Source organism: Triturus cristatus, chromosome 1_2 (genome assembly GCF_964204655.1).
Source record: "Triturus cristatus chromosome 1_2, aTriCri1.1, whole genome shotgun sequence".
In the NCBI taxonomy this organism is placed as follows: domain Eukaryota; kingdom Metazoa; phylum Chordata; class Amphibia; order Caudata; family Salamandridae; genus Triturus; species Triturus cristatus.
In genome coordinates, this window is record NC_140580.1 from 701082231 (window position 1) to 701109372 (window position 27142).

Here is a 27142-nt window from a genome sequence, read left to right on the forward strand (position 1 = left end):
AACAATCACAATGCCGCATTGCAGCATTGTTGTTCGCTTAGGGGAGGGAGCCTGGCTGCCTGCTTCCTGTTCCTGGAAGCAGACTCAGGAGAGCAGGATCACAGAAGAAACGGGACCTGGCCTCGAGGTAAGAATTAAAAAAAATATATATTTACAACACCCTCTTCCTCCGCACGTCCCCGCCCCCTCCAGTGTCCTTTCCTGCGTTTTTCCGCTTCCCAGCTGCCAGTCCCACCCACAGCACTACATAATGGCGGCCACTGTGCGGCCATGCGCGGCGCGTGTACCACTAATGCGCCAAAGGCAAGCCCGTCTGCGTCTGTCCGCCCGTGGAACTGCATCCAGCACCAAGGACCCTTCCTCTCGGACATTTCACCGCTATGACGCCAGCACCCTCCTCGCCATCAACCTTGGACGCCACACCGCCTGCCATCTAGCAACACTGTAGAATTCTCTTGCACCCTGCGCCTGTCGAAACAGCAAATGCACCTACTGCCACATCAGCACACCAGCGTCTCCTGCTGCCCAGCCAACCAACAGCGCACCTGACTGGCTCAACTGCATCCTCCTCAACGTGCGGTCCCTCCACAAACATTCAACGAAAATCTGGGACCTCCTCGACGCCACCTCTTCAGACAGAGCCTTCTTCACAGAAACCTGGACCAACCTCTGCTCCGGACATCGCCATCACCATCCCCAACAGCTACAAATTCACCCTCACTGACCACCCTGAGCGGCCAGGAGGAGGCATTGTTATTGTCTGAAAAAGCACACTCTGACTGACCACGCACTCTAATGACGCGAAGGTGACCATGGAACACCTTCACTTCCAGATCCGTACCAACCCTAACACCCCCCTCTGCGGCATCCTCATCTACAGGCCCATCAGGCACCATTGTAGACCTCATTGCACCACAGGCTCTCCCATCCACCGACTACATCCTACTCCTCAGAGACCTCAAGTTCCACCTGGACAACCCCAGGGACCAGAACAGCCCCCCCCCCTTCCTGGGGAACCTCGCCAACATCGGACTCAAGCAGCTAGTCAACGCACAAGCGGGTCTTCTCCACCAGTGGGAACTTCAACTACAGCCACACAACAGGACTCTTCTCTACCGACCATCATTGTTCACATCATGCCTTCACGACGAGCACCGTACACCATCGCCATCATTGCCACTCCCCGTCGCAGCTGGATCAAGGCCACCAAAGAACTTCCCATCAACTCTCTCAGCACCACTACTCCGCCAAACGCTTACAGATGCCCACACCGCAGCGTTCAACCTCTACCGATGAACCTCCGACTGCGCCGACACCCTGGCACCGCTCAAGAAAATACCAGGCAAACAACACGGAAGAAGACCAACTGGTTAACGCCTGCCCTCCACTAGTCCAGCCCCACCTGCAGACGTCTTGGGAAGAGATGGAGCCACAACATCAACTCCGCAACACAGTCACCCTTGCACCAACGTGCAAGGGTGCCTGCTGTGGAGCATGGCAGCCATTGTGCACTAACGTAGGGGAAAAAGACAGGGGGCTTATTCATGAGCCCCTTCTGGCAGTTTTACCCCGCTAGTGCATCATTTTCTTGATGTACTTGCAGCGTGATTCTTGCACCACGTTGCGCCATATTTGCAAAGTGACGCATCTAGGCATATGCATGACCTTGTGAAGCCCTGTGCCATATTATACCTGCATCAGGTATGATTTATGCAGGGTGGGCGTTCCCACGCAACAAAGACTCATAGGAGTGGCGCAGATTCCACTGCAACAATTGTAGGAAGGCACTGCGTCAGTACCTTACGCCTGCCTCATGGCAGGCGTAAGGGTGACGTAGTGCCACAGGGATAGGCTGGCCCCATGCATTGCTTGAGATGCATCATGCTTGTGACACAACTGCAGCAATGCGCGACTTTAGCGCTGACAGATACTTCAGGATTCCAGACGTATCAGTCATTAATTGCGACATGGAGCACCATACAGTGAATACAGCACATCCATGGTGTCGCAAGAAGGGCGTAGTGAAAAGTGTTGCAACGCTGTTTTGTCGCAGCGATGCAACAATTTTCATGAATGAGGCCCGTCTGTCCGTTGACCGTGAAGGATCCTTTAACGAACGCCATTTGTCCGTAATTTTAACCAGGCACCGGTCGCACCACCACCCACAGCTTCCACCCACCTCCCTGCTTGACTCTGACGCTGCTGAGGTCGGTGTAACAGACTCCGATGCTGCTGAGGTCGGATGTAACTGACTCCGATGCAGCACCAAAGCTCAGACCCCCAGCAGCATTGGAGAGGCACAGCGGGATGGCCACCCTCACACCTTCAGCCCTTGATGAGCTGTTAAGAGGTGCTTGAAGGTGTCTGAGAGGGAGGGGCTGCAGCTTCAGGAGCAGGGGCATCTATTCAGATGCAAACAGCCCTGAATGCGTCGGTTCTTCAAACATGCAGTCTATAATGTAATAAAATAAAGAAATGGCACAATCGCACGCACACTGATTAACAAAGTATGGAGGACAATCAGTTAAATCAGTTCTCTTGGAGTATCTCCTTTAAGTACTGTACATCACAGTGGGGGGTGGCAAAACTAACATTTTGGAAAGAGAGCCTGTCTTCTCGTTGTCTTGTCCAGGAGGGGGTGAGGAGCTCTACCCCACCCTAGAGGGGCCAAGATGATACTTGAATACCCCTGTGCCCACCCTGGTGGCTCCTGTCCCCCCTCTTGTGATGGCTCCTGCCCCCCACCCAGTGATGGATCCTGTCCCCCCGTGTGGTGGCTCCTGTCCCACCCCCGCCTGTGATGGCCCCTGTCTCCCCTGTGGTGGATCCTGTCTCCGATCTGGGTGGCTTCTGCCCCAGTCCTGGAATGGCTCCTGCAGCGAGGGTGAAATTCTTGATGGGCCTCTTCTCAAAAAGGCTCAGTTCAAATTTAATATGAAAAGGTGGGCGAGTGAGTAAGTGAAGGGATGGGTGGATGGCTGGATGAATTAGAGAAAGGGTGAAGGGATGAATGAAAGATTGAATAGATGGAGAATGAGAGAGGATGGATGGATGGATTGATGAGTGAGTGGAAGGATGGATGCGAGAAAAGGTAAATAGCTGGATGTTTGGGTGGAAGGGTAGCTGGATGGGTAATAGGATGGATGGATGAGTGAAAGGATGGATGAGTGGGTGGATTGATGAGTGAAGTGATGGATGGATTGATGAATTGATAAGTGCAAGGGTGAATGGATGGATGGATGGATGAGTGAGTGAAAGGGAGGGTAGGTGGACAAAAGGATGATTAGATGAGTGAAGGAGCGAAAGGATAGATGGATGAGAGAAAGGATGGATGAGTGATAGGGTCAATGGATGGATTCATGAGTGGATACGTAGATGGATGGGTGGATGGATGGAAGGAAGGATGGCTAAGTGAAAGGGTCGATGGAGAGAGAAAGGGAGGATGGATGGATGACTGAAAGGGTGGATGGGTGAAAGGATGAGTGACTTGGTGGATGGATGAGTAAGTGAAAGGATAGCTGGATGGGTGAAAGGGTAAATGGGTGGATGGATGAGTGAATGGATGGGTAGAAGAGTGGATGGATGAGTGTACAGATGGATAGGGTGAAAGGATGGATGGATGGATGGATGAGTGGATGGATGGGTAGAAGAGTGGATGGATGAGTGTACAGATGGATAGGGTGAAAGGGTGGATGAATGATGGATGGATGAGTCAAAGGATGGATGAAGGGATGAATGAGTGAAATGATAGATGGAAGGATACATGATGGATAGGTTTGCAAATGGTTGAATATGTGGGATTACTTATATACTATTGCACAACCTCCACTGATGTGTATATTCCTGAAGTTTTGTCCTGAATTTTGACCTCCTGTCCTGAATTTCTGTCCTGAATTTTGACCCTTTGTCCTGATTTTTTACACTCACCATCCTGAATTTGCACCAATGCCAGTTGGTCACCCTACATTCCGGCCCTGAAGTTTTGTTTCAGGGCAGCTCAGTAACATTGCTCGCAGCACTGTCCAGCACCGAAACCTCCTAAAATGAGGTCCCAAGTGTTAGCACCATATTTAAGACTAGCTATTTTCTGGTCTTAAAAAACTGCCTCTAACTGGAGATAGAGGCAGTTTTTTTGGTTTTGCACCATACAAGGAATTCCTTGTAACTATCGCAAAGTGGGGTTAGTGACAGTTTTTGCACGGGAACGCCTACCTTGTATCTCATTTTCGGTAAGTCCAGCTAACAGATGTGGCGGTCCTAAAAATTCATGTTTATGCCGGAAAACTGCTGCTAACTGCGGTTAGCGGCATCTTGTAAATAGGGCAATAAAAAAAAGCCGCCTTAATGTAAACAAATTTACACTACAGCGGCGTTAACTGCTTGTACATATGCCCCCAAGTTTCTTAAAGGAACCGGTGCTGATTCTCAGAAAGCTGCCAAAATTAACACATTTTCAGCAGTGCAAAAAAAGGTTTGCAAAATAAATAAACACCCCACGCTTCAGGTGAGGAGCATATGAGAGCCGTGCATTGTGCAAATTACATCAAAAGTAATTGTTTTAAGGATCTACTGAAAAAAAATGATTCCAATTAAATGTTAAACACTGAGCCTTAAAGTCAGATGCTGATAGAAGAACTGGATTTTTACCAAGCAAAATGAGTATAAAATGGAGGAAATGCATTAATAAATTTGAAGTTAACCTGTTGTTAAAGTTAAATCAACTACAAAGTAGCTGTTATCATTTAATGACAAGGAACCTCAGGAGCATCCAGATGCGAGAGAGTGCGACATAGAATCCTTTGGTAGCTGCGGAAAGGGGAAGTAAGAGTCGGTTGCCTGTGCAGTTCAAAGCATGCCCAATGATGCTGAGAACCTCAGTTGTCTCTATAGTCAGGGTTCACCAATGGAATAAGAAAGAGGCTTGGGGCATGATTTAGATCCTGGCAGAGGGCATACTCCTCCACAAATGTGATGGATATCCAATGTGCCATATTACAAGTGCATTATTTCCTGTGGCACTTCTAATACAGTGAGCGAGAGATTAGTCACGTTTGTGACAGAGTATCCCATCTGCCAAACTCTAAATTAGGCCCTTTCTTTGATGCTCTTTCAAGATCTAGTGGCGATTACTCTACAGAAAGGGTGTCCATTCCACCAAGTGACCTCCCAATTGTGGGATATTGGGGTGACCTACTCTTGGGGCCACCCATTCTGGCTTATCTTTCACCTGGAAGGAAAACTACATCAAATGCGATCACTGGAGGAACCCTTCCGGATTCCTGGTATCGATAATTGCTCCATCGGAGAACAACAGAGTAACTCCCAAGACCTTCAGACCCGCCGAAGTCCACGCTGGCAGTGACGTAAAATAACGACTGGAGACATGCAGCCTGATTCAGAGATAATCACAATGGAACAACATGCAGAGTTAGAATCGCTAACGTGTGGGCTAGCCAAGGTGCAGGCACCCTGATTACGCTGGGCACATGGCATCGAAACAACACTGAAGGGATGGGGTGGGGAGATGGGGAATGGAGGCCACGATGCCGACCCACTGTCACTATTTCCGAAGAAACTGTAAGTTTGATTTGACAGCATCACACTTGATAGACCTAATTTTCATGTATCTGTTTTTATCTATGCTATTTGGGGCTTGTATTACCTTTTCGATATCAGCGCTCCACAGACCAGACACACATTCACAGGGTCCAGGTGGGAACGGAGATGACCCCATGACTAACGCAATTGGGACATTGAACATCAATGCACTTCTGGCACACTACTGCCTTACCTGACCCACACCACTGTACAGATCATAACATTAAATGTGAAGGGTCTTAATAACCCAGTCAAATGCCGAGCAGTACTATCGTGTCTTGAACATTAGGGGGCAGGTATCTGATTACTTCAAGAGACCCATCTCTTGACTAGTGATTGGCACCGGCTCCGTTCTTGGGCCTCTCCCACCAATTCTTCTCCTTCGCAGCCACCAAGTCTGCAGGAGTACCTAGGGACTACAGTCACAGAATTAAAAGGCAGGCTTGTTGTATACAACATAACCATAGGGGACCGCTCCATCGTTGAGGGCTCCATAAATGCTCCTAATGAGAGACAAGAACAATTTATATGTAAGCAATATCGGAAATCATGTCCACTTCAGAACAGAGGATCCTTTTGGGAGGTGATCTCAATCTAGTGTTTAATAATGATGTTGGTAGAACAGCACACAGACACAGTCACTCAGGAGGGCTACCAGTGGTTGTGAGACATGGGGCTACGAGACCTCTGGTGGGAACTTTATCTGCACGCGCTACACTACACATATTTCTACCACGATCACAAAACCTATGCATGTCTTGACTATTTTCTAGGGACAAAAGACACACATGCTTTGACTATTGCATACAAAACAGAACCCTCTACCATATCAGGCCATGCAGAGGTATCCCGCATCATAGAACTTCCCCCATTAGAATGTTCCACACGACAATGGAGACTATGGGAGACCATCTTACACTGCTCTGAAGTAGAGATACAGATTACCCAGGCCCTACATACCTAACTAAATGATACTCCAGGCATCTCTATTGCCACACTCTGGGAAACTCTGAAAAACGTCATTAGGCGGGAATTGACTGCTATCTTAGCCAGAGATAATAGGATTCATAAAGAAAAGAGAGACAGTTTGTCCCACGAGGTGAATGAGCTCAAACGCATCCACCATCGGACAGGGAAAATAAATGTGGGTGCCTTCTCACCAACAAGTTAAGAACCCAGAACCATACGACCAAGGTTCATTATTTACGAACATCAGATGGCAGGAAGATAATAGATGATAAAGCTATAGCCACTGCGTTTATGTACTTTTATAAAGAACTTTATACTGGACAACCTCTAGACCCCGAAAGCCCTCCACATATCTACAAGAGGCAAAAACGACACGACAATACCCTGAACAAGCAACCTTCTTGGATTGCCCTATCTATTTTAGAAGAATTCATCTCAGCCATCACCCGCCAAAAGCCCCTGATGGGTTACTGGCTATCTTTAACAAAACGTTTTGCCATGTCTTTGCACAGATCTTGACTAAGCTATTTAATGTATTTACTTGACCTGGATCCATCTCCCCCTTGAGGCTGACAGTGGCCATAGTAGTTATCACAAAACCCGGGAAGGACAAACAGCTATGCAGCTCATACCACCCAATATGTCTCCTAAATGTAGATGTACAATTTTTTACTTGTATACTAGCTACCAGACTGGGCCCTCACATGGCAAACATTATCGAACCGGACCAAGCAGGGTTTATTTCCCAAAGACAGTGTAGCGACAATACTGCGCGCATTCTACACCTCATAGATAAAGCCAAACGTTCCAACAGGGAGACCATGCTACTAACGATTGACGCTGAGAAGGCTTTCGATCAGGTACATTGGCCATACCTAGAATAAACTTTATCCCACTTCAGCATCGGTAAGAGATTTAGAGTGTGGGTCCTCAACTGCTATAGCCACCCTAGTGCAATGATTAGAGTGAATGGCCAGATATCAGTGGCCTTACCCATTGGCAGAGAAACACGACAGGGGTGCCCTTTGTCACAAAACAAAACACACACGAGCCCTCGGGTCTATTAAGAGAGAGAAAAAAGGACAAAGAAGGCTGACTAGAAAGAAGGAGTCCCTTTAAAGGACGCTTTCCCTCACCCACCAGAGAGTGTTATGAGGGGTGCGCTGCTGGTAGTGAAGTGAATTAAAACTAGCTACAGGGTTTACCACATACTTTTTATTCTGGCTACCTTGTGCTAGGATTAAAAACAAAAGGTGCGACAGAAACCCTTGGATACAATCGTACTGAACTCAGATCTGAGTCTAGGATCAATAAATGGATCCTGCATCACTTCGTAGGTGTGTGCTTGCCTCAGAATTTCTTTTTTTTAAACACACCCTCTTACCTCCTAAGGATGATCTGAGTTCAGTACAAAGTCCAGATTGTTGGCGGAGTTGTGACTTCCATGGCACACTTCTACACCTGCCATGGGATTGTCCTAAGATAATGGAATACTGTACACAAATTCTAAATGACATAGACTTACACTTAGACATGCAACTCCCCAGATTCCCTGCCTACGCGATTCTAGGGTTACCTATTCCCCTTACCTTTCCACTAAAATCCAGACGGGGGAAGCAGATAGGACTTGCTCTGGAAGCTGCACATCAAATATTCTCACACATTGGGAAACAAGTTGCACACCTACACACCAGGGATGGCTTCCCCGCATATGGCATATTCTAGGCATGGACAAAAATCACTCTGTCTCTTACAGCTCATAATACTTCATTTGGGAGCTCTGGCGCCCATTCATTGCCCTCCTCTTGAGAGAATTTCGGTCCCTTACTTGTCCCAAATATCTACGTATACTCCGCTTGACTTCTGTCACTCCATCTATCCCACCTGTGGATATTAATTAGGCAAACCATATTATGGCCATTTACTTCACTGAGTACTATGGGGGATGAGTGAGGGAGGGGGACTTCGTTAGGGGGGGTTGTCTTGCTAATTATTGTCGTTGATACGACTATATCAGCTTAACCCCTTCTGTGCCACGCCCTTTCCCCCTCCTGTGCCGGGCGTTTCATTAGTGGGCGGGTTTCATGACGAGATAGTCTCGTCATGGGCACAGCACGACCGTGCTCCATGACGAGACTATCTCGTCATGGGCACAGAAGAGGTTAAAATTGAGCGCTGTGATGCTGCTTTGTTGATACAACCAATATAAAAACGGGATAAAGAGATTTGAACCATAAATCAGGCCCATGGTCTCCTGCAAGCATAGTGTGCTCCTAGAGAATAGTAACACTGGAGCTTCCAATAAACCTCAGGAGTAAAAGAATCTGTCCTAAGCCTCACATTTCTCCTAAGTGGCTCGCTCAAAGTTTGTGCCAGGTTGTGGAAGGACTGTGATGGGCAGCCATCTTAGAAAGACTTGGTTCTGAAGAGTAAACTATAGGCCGTGAAATGACCATAATAACCTATATCTTTGACTGCTATTGGCTTACATTTATTACAGAGTGTATCCACTGTAAACAGATAAGGTGTTGGCCCTTAAACAGTAAGACAGGGACCTTAAGTAAGGGAGGACAACTTGAGTTAAGCCTGCCTACTGGTGGCATTCATTGATGACCTACATTTGGAAGCTTGAAGCTGTTCCACAGCACATTGTCTGCCCTTCCTGTTTTGGACCTGGAGAAACTCTCTATGTTTTTGTGACGGGCAGCACTTCTGGAAGCACAACCTGGTGTTATAGGGACCCTTAAGTATGATGAATGGGTGTCCAGGCAATCTTTCTCAACAACACAGCACCTGGAATTTCTTACAAGCGTCTGAGTTGGATCTGAGTTTATCTGCTTCAATGCCAAAGTACCATGAATGTTACTTGTATGAATCAAATTGGCGGATGCACTCCAAACCTTTGATAACCCTGGAAATTAGTCTAGAAGGAGTTGTATATCCTCAGTGCAGCCGGATCTTGCTTGTGTTCTATATGGACTAGTAAATCTGCATCATAATCAAAGTCTGCAAAACTCAGTCTGGAATTATTAAATCACCCAGAACAAAAGCAATAGTTTTGTGAATCCATCTGCACATTAGTCATTTGGCAAGCCTAAACCTCTGCTATGTGTTGAAGGGGGATACCGCCTCAACTGGTTGTGTGTAGCTTGGTGTTCCTGCACCTGGGATTACTACGCGTAGGTGTACTGAACCTCGGTTTGAGTGTGTAGGGAAAAACACCAGGCAAATCCACTAGGTCTCTGGTTCAAACAGAAGTAAGGGTGTCTCTGCATGGCCCCAGCTGACCCACTCCCACAGAACAAGGGAAGCATCCAACAATGCCACAGCGACAGCTGGACCAGTCCTGCGTGCCCACCGTATGACCTTCCAGTTGCCTGAGTATCCCACCTTCTGATCTCCAAGCATCTCGTAATAATGCCAATAGAATTCATATTTTAATCTCAAATGTAATTTGTCAGACAAGGCTTAAAACATGCTGAGAAAGAAAACTGCAAACTGGTCCAAGCCAGCAGAACAAGAAAATTGTTTTCAATATCAGTAGCGTTTGTGAAAAGTCTGAATATCAGGTTCCTCTATAGGAGAGGAAGTAAAAGAAATCTCATGGATAAATGGTAGAGAGGTTGTAAAACTGAGGTTGGGTCAGGAACGCTTGTTTGCAACGGAGTGCATCCCCCATCTCAGATAATCTTTCAGATTGTAAAGGCGGCACTTCTTTATTTCGCCTTGGTATAAGAACAGTGCTCAGAAAGAAACAAACTGAAGCCCCTCGCTAACAAATTGCACATTCGTTTCTAAAAGTAGTCCTGTCTCCACCCCTCTCACTTTAGTGTAGGGGTCACTACCTTCTACCCACAAAATCCAGGCAATACACTTGCACTGCATGGGAAGTCTTGGGAAGTCTTGTCTCTCTATCTTCTTGTGCCATACTAAAACACAAACTTCCGAATGGATCCCCTTTAATACTGTGAGCCAAACTCTAAGGGTAAATATCAAAAGACATCTGCAGCAGCATGTATAGTATCTCCTCTCAGTGTTTGCATTTTGTACCCTTTTATTTACCCTCGTTGTTACGATCACAGGGTTTTTGCTTTGTTCTAGGGCTGCCTAAATCTTTCGATATTTCCCAATATACATATCCAGTCATTACTTTATGCTTCCAACCCCAGAGCTGAACAGCTGTTCTTGCTGAGGTGGTGGCCTAGTGGTATTTGAGAAGTGAAAATACTGTTCACCTGAATCTAGTGCAAACACACACTCCTAGACTGTATCCAGGGTAGGAAACTAGAGGCTATGGGGTCTCAAGGGTGAACTGACCTCCCAACACAGCATATGCAGACAAATAAAGCGACCCCAGATTTGTTTTAAATATTAACATTTTAATTATGCATCCCTCACAGTCCTACTCAATATGAGTTATTGGACATACACAAAAATGTGATGGGTTGTCCTCACACACCACCAGGTGTCATGCTTCCTCCTATGATGTATGTCCTATTGTGTATGTCCAATAACTCATACTGAATAGGACTGTGAGGGATGCATATATATATTTTTATTTTTTTTATTTAGATATCTCAGGTAGCTCTGTTTGTGTGCATAAATTCGAATCTAGTGCCTGTTAAAACTATCCAGTAGAGCATTATATCACATGCAATTAATGTTGTTTCTCTCTACAGTGTTGCAACCTCAGATTGTGTGCTTTGTCAAAAAGCATCATGTAGATTCCTAAAACCTTGCATGAAAACAGATTTTCACTTAGAAATTCTGGGGCTGTATTGCACTATGTGGTGCAATTTCCTTGTTTGCGCTGGGCGCCTCTCTAAAAAGGTGCGCCCTGTGCAGACAAGGACAGTGCGCCATTATATATTGAATGTGCTGCCTTCAGGGCAGCCTTGAAGTCATGCTGTCCTGGGGGCAGTGCATTCAAGTGAAATACGAAGCGGCTTTGAAGCAGCTGCTCCGTATTTCACTGTGCAGGTGGCAATACGCCTGCCCTTTTAAAAAGGGTGAGAGACCCCTTTCCAGGCTGGTGCAGTGAGTGACTGCACCCGCCTGCAAGGGGATGTCTAAGGTGTCCATAGGACCCATTTCACTCCTTTCAGTGCGCCTCCTGACAGCTTCTGTGCCTCTGCACCTGAATCTATAATACAGTGCGGGTGCAGGGTCAACTAGTTTCCCTCATTTGCATAGGGCCACACCCCCATGCAAATGAGGGAATGCTGTCTGCTGATAGCACTGGCGCCATATGTGTGCCAGCACTATCGGTATTACAGAAGGGGCCGCACAAGTGTCTGAAGTCTCATTCAGGGGGTAAAGCCTTCTGGATCCCTCTTACTGGAATGCCCTCCTGGTTCACTTACGTCTCTGCCTGGATCATCTTAAATTCAGGAAGTTATTAAAAACTAAATTGTTTTTTTACTGAATGTTTCTGTGACTGCTGCCTGTTGTTGGAAGTCTTTTGTGCCAAAATACCACTTTGGGTGCGAGTCTCATGCAATATAAATAAACATAACATAACAGAGGCGTACAAAGCGGGCACAAATGCCCGTTGCGCACAAGGGGCATTTTATATAATACAGCCCCTGATTGTCACCTCTCCTTTTTCCTTCAATGGCATTGTCCTACTTTTCATCCCTGTACACCTTCATTCCTTGAACACAGCCTGCCCTGTCATCTGTGTGTATGCCTTAATTTGTATTGCATTTCTGCAAATTGCCCACTCATTATTCCAAAGATCATAACAAACTCCTTTGTAATTAATAACCCTGCATCCCTTCTAGCTCATTTATCAATACCACCTACCATCTGCAAGAACTTACTTACTCCTACTAATGATCACACCTAAATCCTATTAATTTCAGCTCCCACAAAGATACCTTAACTAAATGTATGGATGGTTTCCTTGAGGGCGTGAGATTAATTCCAATAACCAACAAGAACGAAGAGACTCCGGACTAGCCACTAGCGTTGGGTTTCCGGAGCAGCGTGCTGCCTGGTGTTAACGCGTCCACGCCTCATCAGGGGTTGTAAGCGCTATATAAATACAATTACAACCCGCACGTGCTGCTGTCTGAACCACCGTGCTCATTTTTCAATACAAAAAAAGTCCCCATCTTGACTATTAAAGCACTCACAAAGTAGTGACCACATGATGAAAAACGAATACTGTGCAGGCAGAGCAAAGACTTTTCTTCGTAGACATGGCTTGCTTGGTGCCTTATTAGGTAGGGAGAGCAGCTATCTAAAATCTATGCTTTTGCTCCTGAGCCTCCTCAAACCCCTCCTCCCCCCCCCCCGCCCCCCCCACACACAACTAATTGAAGCCCCATATCATTAAAAACCGAGCCTACCGTTAGCTCTCACTTTGCAGCCTGTCAGACTGCAGAATGTTATCTTTTTCCGAAATGGGGCTTGTGGAACATAAACCACATTCCAATAAATGTGAGGAGAAAATTATGAATTCATTAAACAGCCAGGATAGTTGGTGCTATATGTAATATTTATATTCAGGCCCCAGTAAAATATGTTTTAATATCTTTAGGCAACTACAAGGACTTAAATATTTATAAAATGGCTGAAGATAAAGCCGGGCCCTCTTATTTGTCCATCCTGATGATGTAAGGTACGCAATCAGAGACAATAAAACTTTGGCGCCATTTGTCATGGTAAAGGAGGCCTTCGCGCGAGCTCCCCCGGGTGCTATAGACATAAGAGTTGTTGCTTACCTCGGCAACTCTTGAGGAGTTTGTTCCTTAAAAACTACCAAGAGCCCCATCTTTCACCCAGAATGGGGACCGCAGAAAATCCAGACACAGCAATAAATTTTAGGCAAAGGAGCTGCAAGCAGGGGCTTGGAAAAAACTGCTGTGTTTATCTGTGGGGCATCAGGGAACAAGAAACATTTTGATTTAATATTTCATAACCTGCCTGGCCGGCCTTGTGTATAATTAATGCTCAGAAAAAGATATGTTTTTGTTTTATTTCACACTGTCCGAAATGCAAAGTGGCTTCACATAGAAAACCTGTTACAACTAGACTTTCTATGGAGCCCTTTGAAGGTGAGCGGTGCGGCGCTAAAATGGCTGCTGGACTACAAAAGGCTGCATAAGCCAGGCATGCACTTGGAAGAAGCAAGATGCCTTTATTAACCACGACAAACAACACGAAGCAATACAGTATTCATTACACAGCTATAGGTGATGCAAATTGTCCTACAGTGTCACTGTAATGTGAAGCGGAGCGGGACGGGGAGGGTAAAATTAAGACACACTCCACAGCATCGGTAAGATGTTAGAAGTTGAGGGGAAAAAGTGGAAGGCTTACTTTTTCCAGAATACCCACTGAAGTTAAATGCTTAGAACAGATATTGTAGAGGTTGAGGTTAAGAAATGGAATCAAAAGAAGACACTCTAGTTGCGGCAGATAAGTTTTTCTGATGGAGCCTTGAGGTTCACACATGGTTAACTGTGACCTTCACCTCGAAGTTGAAAAGAATGAATATCTTGCTCATTGGAGGAAGGAGCTTTATGCACTACACAACCATCCCAACTTGCTTATTTAAAAAGCCAATTCTGTAAGAGCAGGCATCTTTTGTCAATTTTAGTGAGATGTCAGTAAACCTGCTTCTATTAGATGCTGTGTGTCTTCTGTAGATTTTTTTTGTCTTTGAAAAATCTAAGGTGATGCGTAGGCCCTGGAACAATTTTTACGTGCTCCATGGCATGGAGGAGGTGTTGAGAGGGGTGGCACTTAAGTCTTAGAAAGCAACGCAACACTTGAGTGATAACTCAACTCTTACACAACTGCATCGCCTTATGCAACCACTTTTATTCACAGAATTCTCAAGCCGAGAGTGCGTCAAAAGATCCAGGGGCCACGAGGGGAGGTTAGTGGGTACTGAGGAATCTGCACAGAGAGCCCAGTTTCTATCAGAATCAATGTTAACAAAGCACATACCATTTCCCAATGCATGTTATCTTTCAAAGATTCCCAGGCAATACCTAAAAATTGGATGGAGATTCCTGAGACAACCAAGAAAAAGAAAATCTACCAAATATATTTACAGACGATGTTGTGCGATTTGTGATGCAAGACCGAATGGGTTAATTAACGTTAGTGAGCAACTGGAAGTGCAATATTTGTGACTAGAGTAGAGGGCAATTCACGAGATATTGTGGGTCCCCTGCACCACTACCAACACAGTGACCGAGATTATTCCCATTTAAGTACTTAAGACGAAGGACAGCCAATACTAAGAAGCCTCCTGGATGGTTGGCGAATTGAGGATGAGGGAAGCAGAGTTATTGGATGGGGATGTGTTTAGAACTGTTGACCATAAAAAGAAATATAAAGCTTGGCATGATCCCAAGAACATATGTGTGGAACAGTGTGAAAAGAAGCCAAATGGGCCAACAAGGGTTTTCCTGAGTCCTCCAAACTTTTGAGGATTGTGTCAGTGGACAGGAATCGGTGACGTTGGAGAATGGGAGAGGATCTCTGTAGACCTAGAGGTGATTCGTCCTGCTGCTAACTGAAGGCTCTTTGTAAAGCGCGAAAATGAAAATATTGATACAAGGCTTCATCAGGTCAAGAAAAGAAATGCAAGGTCAAAAGACTGCAGGGGTTCATGCACAATGTCAATTTGCCATGTATGTATTTTCCTTTTGCATACATTGTCAGTTTTGACTTCCTATACATTAGCGCTTATTCAGAGTGTTATTGCTGGAGATATTTTGTGTCAACCTCTTTCTGTATTGGGGTTGTAGCAGAGGAAGAAACATTATTTCAGTGTTCAAGGAGATATGTGCTATAATCGTTGTATTGCACTATCCAGTGATGTCATTCTGCTAAGTAGAGAAGAGTTATCTCCCCAATAAGCTTGAACTAGAAGCAATAGCTACCCTACTGCTAAAGCCACAGTGTTTTGTGAGGAAGAAAGCCTATAGCAGAGCTTTCTCTGGCATCGCCCCCAGAATCTGGAACTCTCCGTCCCCCTGAAATAAGATGGACCCCCCTCCCCTAACTCCTTTAAGAAAAAGTAAAACTTTTATTTATGAACAAATTTCTTGATTAGATCATCAGAATTCTGTTTCATGAGTTTACTGTTCTCTTATCCTGCATGTGCATTTAATATGCTTATTGATTAGGATGTCTTAGGCTCATTTACTTGTAAAGCGCTCTGATACTCACAAGGGTCACGTTCGCGCTATATAAAACATTTTAACCCTTTAAGTGCGCCCGTCAGCCAACGGCCGTCGCGAGCACTACCACGGTAGTGCTGCACACGTCCGTTGGCCGACGCGGCCCCGCCCACTCAATGGAACGCCCCGCACCGAAATTCCGCAATGTCAATGACGCCGCACATGAGGACCTTATGTTGTTCACCAAAAGTTAGTGTGCACTTCACGGTCACCTTCACTTGTGGGCCGCCAGGCCCTGACGGGATTTCATGACACAAATCACCTGTGATGTCAGCATTGTTTTTGGAGTTTCTTCATTCACTAATAAATAATAACAACCCATGTTTTACATAGAGTTTGCTACTACAGATATGACACGCATTGTATTGAATATAACAGCTTTTACTTTTACACAACGCAATGATACTCAATTTAACAACTTCAGAAAATAAAAGGCTGAGTTCGCCCTCCCAAAATTCAACGCTGCAGCTTTGCACATAGATTTCAGCAGGGTCTTCTTAAGCATTTTCGAGCCTCGGGCAAGACATATTTAGGGGTAGCCGTTCAGAGCAATTTAGCTTTTTATTACTCATTTTCTATGATTTTATGCAGCCAACCAATTTTGAATTATATGTTGAACATTCTCCAATGAGGTCACACAAAAACAACCAAAATATGTGTTGCTCAGGGCCAAAGCTTAAGTTGACAATGAGTAGAAAGAGACGGAGTCAGAGATAGTGGTAGGGGGAGGGAGGGGGGGAGAGAGAGAGAGAGAGAGAGAGAGAGAGAGAGAGAGAGAGAGAGAGAGAGAGAGAGAGAGAGAGAGATATGTCCCAGAGATTGAGAGAAAGAAAATCACTTTCCTAGGGGGCCTCTTGGAAGGTGTGGGCACTACTGGACAATAGCCCACTTCGGCCTTGCCTGAAAATGTCTCTAGATCTCAGCAGCAAGCTCTTAACCCAGTGAACTGTTCATACATGGGCAACAACCCCTTCACTAGTCTGATCATTGCCTCGCTAAGTAATGTGGTACATGGGATTGATTCAATTGGCTACAAAGTCGGGTTGTTCGGTGTAACTCTCCATTGTAGAGTAGTTTAGGGAGAGGTTGACGTGCAAGGACCAGTCATAGAGACCACAGGTCCTGTCTTGTGCTTGAACATAATTTTCACCCTGATACTGCAAACTTTACTTGGCTTAAAGTCCATAATAGCTTCAGCATGCTATTACGGTGATAATTCCCCTCCAGACCATCATTCATAGTCACATTCAGACTGCGTTGCTGTACGCACTGGATTGCCTGATTACTGATGTCACAGGACCGAACTTGAAACTAATAAACATCTCCCCACGCCCACCAAGTTTGGTAGACAGGGGGCTTGGGCACGATGACCTTTTCAGAAGACGATACTCCAGTTTTGTTTTGGTGACAGCAAATGAGTGGTAATGACTGAAAAACACAAAAGGTGATGGAAGAATACTTGCAATAATTCAAACCACTGGCAATCACTTGGGGTAACATTCCAACCCATCACTCTTTGCCCACCATGCCATCTCGGAGTAAACTCAGTAATGTGCAAATCATTCTTCACCCTGAACCCCAACAAGAACAGTCCAGCCCAAACTGCCAAGCCAGGTCCCTCTGAACTAGGACACGAGGAACCCAAGACCGGTTTCGCTCTGCTTGGGGTGATTCAGACGGGTGTAACTTGGATTCAGTGGCACAGTGAGCAAAGGGACCTATGTCTGAGCATGACCTTGGCCCCCCAGGGCGTTATATCAAACACACAAGCGATTGTGGAAGATTGCTTGCAATAAGTCTAACCACCAGCAATTGCTGGGGGGTGGCATTCCAACCTATCACTCTTTTGCTCACTATGCCACCTCAGATTAGACCCAACCACATATACCGCTGTGTGGTTGATGTACCACCCTAAGTGGCAGGGGTATGCCTGGACGTGGGTCCTCTGCTCACTGCATCACTGGAACCAAGCGACTGAAGAGCCCCAATAAGGGTCGGAACAGGTCTTGAGGTGGTTGTGTTCCTGTTCAGGGAGGACCTGGCCTGGCAGTTCGGACTTGACTGTTCCTTTCAAAGCAGGATCAAAACTGATTTGCATTTGGAGAGGATGTGAAGCAGCGGCTAGAGCTGCCAACTCGGGAACTAGGGATCCGGGTTTGAGTCTCGGAGTTGGCGCCACATGCTGTGATTTTGGGCAAATCATTTAATCTCCCTGTGCCCCTGGACAGCGCCTAGATACCCTCACGGGGTGATAAGCTGTGTTATATAAATCTTCAAACTTAACCTAACGTAAACTTAACTTTGCCTGGGTCCGACCTGAGGTGGAATAGTGGGAAAAGAAACGATGGGTTGCAATAATACTACGAGTGATTACCAGTTGTCAGACAGACAAACTACAAGCAGTCCGCCAATCACCTTTTGTGCGTTTGGTAGTGTTTGAAGTCATGCAAGTGTCAGGCCAAATTAACAAGACCGTGTAGTGTAAGAGGTAGGATATCAGAGTAAGTGATGAGGAATACTTTGAGCAGGAGTGATCTGCTGTTAAGACTCGCATTGCACAAACTTTGGAGAGTTGTACCCTCTGAAAACTGGCCTTGTGAATTAAAGGGGCTCACAACAGATGGATAAACAGGTTAGTATGTGCCACAGGAAAAGTTTAAGAATCGTCTGTGCTGCTGGCTCCAGCCAGCTCCTCTCCGACTTTTCTTTTCAATAGCCAGAAAGCTGCGCAAAAAAAAACCTTATAAAAACACCCTTCACAACGAGTTTGGCTGTCAAGTGAACGGATGGAAGGCTCTTTGAATCCCCGAGTGAGCGACATTCCACTTGTCAGCTGCTGTCCCCTGCAGGGGCGGCAGGAACATATTACAGGGCAGTGCTTACCTTGGGAATTAGCCTGCAAGACCCCGATGCTGTCATCAAACTGCATAGACTTGATGTTGAGTGACGCCAAGATGCATTCCTTGTCCTGCAGCGAGGTATCATCAATATTATTCTGATTGGCTGACAGAATAACACACATGTCACAGAGGTTGATGTTGACGGCCCTTAGATCAGCGCGGCTTAATGGCGTCCCCTTTGGCAAAAGATAAAAATAAAAAAAAAGGAAAGAGGAGAAATACAGATTACAGATGAGCAAAGAAACTCTGGGAGATTACTAAAATGTGTACTTTCAATGCCGTGATATTGAGCTTGTATAACAGTGTGCCAACGCATTTAGAAACCAGACCTGTCGATCTGAGCGATGAGTGGTGCTGCTGGCAGCGTTCACCACCCGCTGTGCCACACGTCAGAGCTCTGGCATGCGGCCGGACTCGCCTAAAACGAATGTCAGTGCAGACCGCCCTCGTGTTGTGAACTTCAACTTGAAAACAAAGTGCTAACCTTATGGAAATGCTAATTGTATTTTACAAAATGACAGCCCCTCTATGAGGGAAGGAGCATGCCTTCTCTAACTTAGAAACTGAGGAAGAACTGGGGCGCGAGACATCTGCGTTTTTACTAAACTGAGCATGCGCATGAGAGAGGCTTCAGTTCTATTGACACTGGAGGTATGGCAGCCTCCAATGGAAGTCCGACCAAAGCTGAGGTGGAGGGTGCCCTGGAAGGGTGGACGTTAGGCTGCTGGCGGCAGTTGAATTGGCCCTAAGAGAAAGAGCGGGGCTCAGGAGGGCAGCATCCACGTGCGTCTTGGCCATGGTGCTGGAGTATGTTTTCCTCTAAGGAGGACAGACATGGGGGCGCACCTTTGAGGCGCACCTATAGCGCGTGTGCTATAAAGGAACAAGCAGGTCAGGCCCCAGTGAATAGGGGTTACAGGCTGCCCCTATTGCAAGGAATGTGGCGGAAAAGGTGCACAACAGCCAAAATCCAACAAGAAAGACCACAGGCCTCAAGGGTGGTGAAGGTTCCTGGGACCATGAATGACGGCTGTTGGAGGAGGACACGGGGAGCAATCCCCTAAGCTCTGAGAGAGACAAGTAAGAGACAGCCCATGATACAGGAGAGAACATTTTAAGAGCGGACATCGCAGTGCAAGAGTGTCCCAATTATGGTTCAGGATATGGTCAGGAGCAGCAGCTTAATTGTAGTGTCAGCAACCAGCACATAGGGAACAAACGTAAGACAAGGAGCAGCCACGCAGACAGAAGAAGAAAGGGCTGAGGCACGGAGTGATCCCACCTCAAGACGTTTGTGCCTAGAAGAGGCAAGCATGGACAGGGGGTTTGGGTTGGCTACAGTGTAAGGAAAGAGAAGTAGTACTGTAAGCCACAGGGGCACGAGTGACGGCGGTGGAGAAACATCGAGCGGTTGTCAGGCCCGGGGTTAGGGGCCACCGTCCCATTCATGACAGACCAGCCACATAACACTGAAGGGGCTGTGTAGCAATGCAAACAGAATGAAGTGGAGAACTGGGGAGTTGGGGTCCTGAATAAGAGGGAGAGGAAGTGGTCCGTCGGCTTAAACTGCCGACTTTGGTGCTGGAAACCAGAGTTCGAGCCTCGGGGTCGCGTCCACATCCTGTGATTCTGGGCAAATCACTTAATCTCCCCGTGCCTGAATGTGTAATGTAAATACCGGGCTCATGTAAAGTGCTCCAATACCTTCGGGTCGAGTTTGCGCTATATAAATATGCAACAAAAAAACAAAAACAAAAAGCCACTCAGGGGAAGACACGGTGATGCCAAATGGAAGAGTGATAGGGCAGGAAGCAGGAGGTGGCGAGTATCATTAGGGATGGGCCCAAGGCTCAGGAGTGAGGCAGCGATGAGAAGACAGTGCCCAGGGAGAGCAGGAGTACGGGAAGAGCGATGAGCATGAGCCTCTGATGTTATGGCGGGATGCCTACCCAGCATAAGGGTGGCAACAACAGAACATACGTGAGGGAGAATAGTGGAATATAGCGTTTAATCGTAGTAGAAAGGGGAGATGGTGACAGAACAAGCAACAGTGAGGTTCACAATTCAGGGGGGAATGTAGAAGCTTCGTGTTCACATAATAAATTCTCACTCAAAGGGCATCTGTGTTACCAGAGGGCAGAATGAACGCTCAACTATCCCTGCAGCCCATATGTCATGGGAGCCCAAACCGATGCACATCATTTAAAAAAAAAGTACACATTTCCAAGTGCGGTGCGATGATGTTGCTGCCCTCTTGGAAGTTGGTCTGATGCTAGTCACAACCAGAAGACTGACAGTGCAAGTGAAAAGCTCAACCACTACATGACCAACAATTCCTTCACCCCGCAGGTGCCCAGTTCCTGGAAATTACCATGTAGAGCAGAAACACCAAGAGGAGCCACAAGCAAGAACCTGGCGACAGTGTTACGTATCACAAATTCAGACAAGATGCTAATGTATGCTTAAGGAACACTGGAGAGGACGGAGAGCAGGTAGCTGCTGAAGCTCACGAGTTCTACGCAGCAGTACTACTTTATCAGTGCCCAGGTTATAACTCAGACTCCCCAAATAAGCCCTTTTTAATGACCTTCATTCACAAATGTGGAGCATAAAAATGATATTGAGAAATGTCAACCCACGAGTGGGCAACCTATGACTGAAAAGAACCAGGAGCATTTTTGATAATCCAAGTTTGACTTTGTTGAGCACACACAAGACTGCTTTTTTTCACAACATACAGACAGAAGACCGAGCGATATAATCTAAAATATTGAAACTATACTTATAGAATACTTTTAGCTCAGAAATGTGAAATACAGGCACATTGCCAAAAAGCACAACAACCAGAGACAAAAGTTAAAATGTTTTACTTTTCTGAAACTTTTAATAGAGTCTGAGCAGTATCACAAAACTACAAATCCAGTGAAGAACAGCTAATCTCATTACAAAAACATTTTCTTCAAAGACAGAAAATGCAATTGATGGAATGCTATAGGGAAATGTGGAGTAGCATTTCAAATGCCCACTTAGTATTTCTCTGCAAAATGCACTCCCAATGTATTGGTTAGAAGGTCATAACTTTACAGGCCGTTCTTAAGACATACTCTTTGCGACTGCTTTTGCAACCAGGGATCTCTGTGCTCGAAAATATGTCCTTCTTCTCCAACCCTGGGGCGGTAGGAAGAGCCATTGATTGGGAGTTGGGTGAGGTGTCAGAGTATAATATAGACAGTTAAACATTGCATACATATCTCTGCCTCTCAATAAAAAAATGAATTTGCAGCTAGTAAATCAACATGTTCAAAACAAAGGCAATCCTGCTTGGAAACACAGAAAACACTTCATCTTCACTCGAGAGATTTTCAATAGATTATGGCATTAGCGTCAACCATTTCTTCCTCAACATAATAGACAAGGTCCAGCATCACACCATTGACATCAAACAAACAATCAAAATCCCTCCAATCCTTTCTTGTGACATTCTGAAATGGAGTTATCTCAAAATACTCATATTAACCCCTCACCACACTCATGTTCCTTAAAGGTATGACAGATGAAGAGGTCGGCCTTCCCACATCTGTAAAGCCTTGCTGAAGAACCACTATTCAAAATAATCAATACCTGCATTTCACAGGGTATCTTAAAAGTTCATGCAAAACAAGGAAATTCCTTCCGCTAATAAAAAGAGCCAGCCTTAACCATGCCAAACTGACCAAAATATGGTAAATCTGAGGCCAACCCTCTCACCATAGACAATGAAGACTCCTACCTTTTGGTCCTGTTGGTCCTCTCTTTGGCCTTCCACAAAAAGGCCATCAAATCATGCTTATCCTATAGATTTGCACTGGATTCACCAAATTCATTTTAGTGTTTCTCCTGTTTCTGTCCAACCATCATCAATTCATTTAGATGAGACCCTCTAGACCTCAGCAATAACCTGTAACTGTTCAAGTACACAAAGGGTGCATTCGATCATTAGAGGTCTTCAACCTCTATATAGAGTTTCTCAGGGTCCATCTGTCCGATCATGGAATCATTATCCATCAGTACGCTGATGACATATAACCTTTTCTGAACGTCTCCTCAAGAGGGAACATTGACCTACTCAAGACAAGCCTTGCACTCTTTCATTCCTCAATGTTCAACATCTATCTTAAATTCAGCCTTGCGATTACCACATGCCATCTCTTGCCACCTGCTAAAAAAAACTCCTGCATCCATGATAAGGGGAAATGTTCAACTAAATCAAAATCTAGTATTACTGAAAACCTTCCAATGTTCTCAGAGAAAACTTGGCAGCTTCCATTGCCCAGCTCACCATCAACATAACTTCTGCACACTTCATCATAGACAGCAACTACCACTTCAAAATCACGACTGTAAGAAAAAACAATAACATTTGTATCAACTCTCCCTCCCAACCTTGTCTCTGTTTAGACAACTTTAGAAGACCAGTTCAAGTTGTTATTCTGTTCCATTTGGACATGGACAACAACTAACTCATCCACGATGTGTGTCAAGGAATAGTTCTATGCATTCTTTTGCCTGACTCACTAAAGGCCTAGTTAGATTAGGACTCTTTATTCCAACCCTGCAAGAACTCTTTTTGCCACACCCCTACAAGTCTGCACAATCTTCAAAAGCTCTGCATCACCTACAAGAGAGAAACCATGCTACTCACCCGGCTGAAAATATCACCATATCAAGAGGCTAGCGCACACCCAAAGGTATGACATTGGTAGAAAAGAACTTGACAAATACAAAAATGAAAACAACCAGGAAACCAAACATCACAGGCTACACACTCAGTTAAAAATAACATACCCTTGCTCTACCACATACTTTGAAATATTGATCTACATAAATATTGCAACCTCTATATGGACCTTACAACTACATCGCAAGGTAGGTATGGATGTAACAAATAATACATATGTACTTACCGCGACCAAGTTTTCTACAGATAATGTAGTGGGGGTGATATTTTTATAAATCAATGTTTTGACTGCAAAATAGTAATATTCAACAAACCATACTGCACAGATTAGGCTCTTGTTTTCATTCGCACTTTCAATTCTAGATTTCAGAAAGGAGATGAAAAACACATCACCTCGATGAGTACTCACTCCACCAACAATAAAAACCTTGAGCACTACCCAGCTTAAGCATCAGCTATACAAGGAGGGCCATACCAATTGTACACAATCCGGAATCATTCATTCCCCTCTACTGTAAATCACTCCATTGCTCTTCAGCTATGTTTGTGTCATATAAGCTCCAATAAATGCATATACGTTCGTAACCTTAACCTGACCCTACTTGCTATGTGATGGCTCATTTTCTGGAAAAGGCGGCAAAGAGTACCATCTCCTTATTGTTTTTCCACCCGAAGGTACTCCATCTCATGCAAACCATCCACCAGCTCGAATACACTACATCACTAATCTGAAGAATCCCACATTTCCTCATTGAGAGTGACAAGGGGCTCACAATCAGGCAGACAGATGCAGTGAAACAAGATGGTACAACATGAAATCAACTCTTGAACAGCAATGTGTTGCTGATAGAGTTCAGTATTAATTTCAAATCATCTGTGCCATGCATAAGACCTCTGAATTAATGGTTGTGGGCTCAGTAGAAACTGACCTCACATTATGCACCTCTCAGGAGCCTCAAATCCATCCTTACCTTCAAAATACATCAACCCAATTTCAAGTAGATTAAACAAAGAGGCAGGTTTCAAACATGCCGTGCAAGTTCTCTCGTTGGGAACTACCTAGAACTCATCTTGCGAAAACCAACTGATCGAGTTTTCAAAAAACGGCCCTGTTCAAAAAAGCGCTTGACAGCAATAAGTGGGGGCAGAGCTAACCGCAGTGCAAGGTGAGGGCAAGCTTCCTGTAGGCCGAGTTAGAACTTTATACAACTTTTATGTATCTGTCTTTGCTGCCTGGTTGTTGGTCATGGCAACTAACAAAGGACTACAATCTCAACACTTGTAAAACAATATGGTAGGAATTATTCTCCAACTTCATCACCAAACCCCATTCACATCCAATATGATCATAGGATTTCTGACATGTTGCAACCTTAAGATACATATAAGCAATCAGAAAATAACACCTTACTCCAGCAACAATTCTTACACCCACAGCCCCTTTAACTAGGCACTATCACCTAACCTAGAGACCGACTACAATATAACACCCAAACATATATGCACTCGATGAAGTTGACGACAGTCTATGATTGAGCTTTCAGAGAAACTGATGCGTAAACCTGGACAACCCACAGTGCTAGGAGGCTGTACTAGTAGGTGACTGTATACTTTGCAAATTTCACTAACACATCATAACTAAGGCTCCCTGTTTTCCGTTTTTACAGATTTTTACAGATAAATACAGACAGAAAACCATATATTTTCTTGTCTGTATTTCTTTTTAAATGTGGAAAAAACAAAAATTGGGTGCATTTTGAGTGATTCTAAATACACTTTGCCATGACTGTAAGGCCAATAACTGTACCGACTGATAGGTAAGGGAGCTAAAAAAGAAAGGAATTTTAGTAAGGAGGCTTAAACAGCAGTATATTTGCACAAGGCTGATACTGAAATGTGCATATTTTCATATAAGTGCATTGATTTATCTTCTGCGGGTGTTCATATCACTGAAACCTAGCAGGCCTTCTGCATATTTATTAGTTAAATAAATGTGGAAATATACGTTTCAGTTTTTTTTTCTTCACAAAACCCATAATAAATATGGATAAATACAGATAAAGTTGACAAAAAACGAATATGGATAAATACAAACAGAAATGTCAAAGAAATAAATACCATAAAACCGGGAGCCCTTATTATAACATACGTCCTCAGCTACCAAAGCGACATGTCTTGTAGCCTATTTGGCACTTCCATCGGCTGTTATATTCTGGTCGGTTATATGTTACGTTACCAGCACATGTATAACACATTTCTACCCAAGACACACAATGAAATGGGCCACTTTCAGGAATGCCAGTACAGTACCTGAAATGTGAGCTTGGGCAGTACCCGGTGCATCAAGAGACCGGAAAACCACTTCGTTTTCAAACAACAGGTTTTTGTATTTTATTTCTAAAAACAGAGCCAGTGATTCTTTGCGTCTCAAACAAGAGGAGAAAATAATATGGACAAAACCAACCAGGGCAAACAATGCACTTTAAAATAATTCGAGGGGGGGGGGAGGGGCAGTGTGAGAGGCTGGAAAAACGGATGCACAGAAGCTGCTGGAAAACAGGCAGGAGAAAAACTGCTACAGTGAAAAGGCAACAAAAAAAAACCAGAACAAGCCTTTGAGTAATATACATGTCTCTTCCTTGGCTGAGGATTACTGCAGAATTGTCAAGTGGAAAACTGCATCAGCTCTGGGCTTCCTCAAGGCCAGGCTTTTCTCCTTCAGTCAAGCCTATACCGGTGTAATGACATACCATGTATAATGCACCATATACTTCTAGGGCCCGTCGACGTATAGAGAGTGGGTAAAGAACACACAAACCCAGGGGAGTTAAACATTAATTAGAAATAAAAACACAGCTCTGGCTCCGTAGGCATTAATAATGTCATAAACAACTACTGTCAAGCTGTCACCCCACTGCAGACATCAAACTGCCTTCACGCGCGGCACATGAGCACACACGCGAACAACTGCTACTGTATCTGATAGCGAGGGAAATTCATTCCTGACATGGAACCCAACACGGCTGACAAGGAGCCCATCTCTTGTAATAAGGCCTCCTGGGGGGGTGGGGGTCTCTTCACAAGAAGCAGGGGAAAGAAATCCAAGCTACCTCCCCAGGCCAATAGCCAGTCAAAGGGAAAACAGAACACCAGGGTCCACTGGGCCTGTCCTCCCCGGTGCCCAGTACTAAGAATATCAAAATGGAGGCGCGCGCTCACCGGAAGGATGGAGACCTTTGGGAAGTTGTGCAGCGTTTCCCATTCGCGTTTCAGGTACTCGATCGAGCCCACAAAGACAATCGGCTTCAGCTCGTGGTAGTGAAAGTTGCTCGCTCGCAGGGGCATCACCAGGTTCCGTACACCAATCAGGGCAGACGTCACATCTCCGAAAATACAGACTACCACGTGGCCGCTCAGAACTGTCATGGCTGCTTCGCTCCGTGTCTGTAGGAAGGGGTCAAAGAGGAGGTAATGAATATCTCATGTAACGTTGAACAAACTGGTTGCATTTAAAAATTTAAAACAGAATTCCTATAGGTTGAGAAATTGAGAAGAATAAATTGTATAGGTCGGGCGCTGAAATAAACAATGCCCAAAGGAGTCAAATGCAAGAGTGCTAACAGGGTGACCAACGGAGGTCCAGATCAAAGCCAGATTTCCAATTTACTCACTGTCTGTAACCCTATATTATTCGGATATCCTGAAAGGCAGGAATGGGTCTGGCACTCCTGGACCTAAGGTGAATGCTCCATTGC

General features: G+C 45.2%; 1 protein-coding gene across 6 annotated transcripts in view; it reads right to left on the reverse strand.

Moving 5' to 3' along the window:
- The window catches only part of KCNMA1 (potassium calcium-activated channel subfamily M alpha 1), a 1447720-nt gene that overhangs the window by 200511 nt on the left and 1220067 nt on the right, over positions 1-27142 (reverse strand). For all 6 annotated transcript variants that reach the window (XM_085608566.1, XM_085608564.1, XM_085608561.1 and 3 more), the window contains 2 exons: positions 26607-26831; positions 18654-18846 (listed from right to left, as the gene is read on the reverse strand). In XM_085608566.1, coding sequence (XP_085464692.1) covers positions 18654-18846; positions 26607-26831 — 418 coding nt within the window. The remainder of the gene's footprint in view (positions 1-18653; positions 18847-26606; positions 26832-27142) is intronic.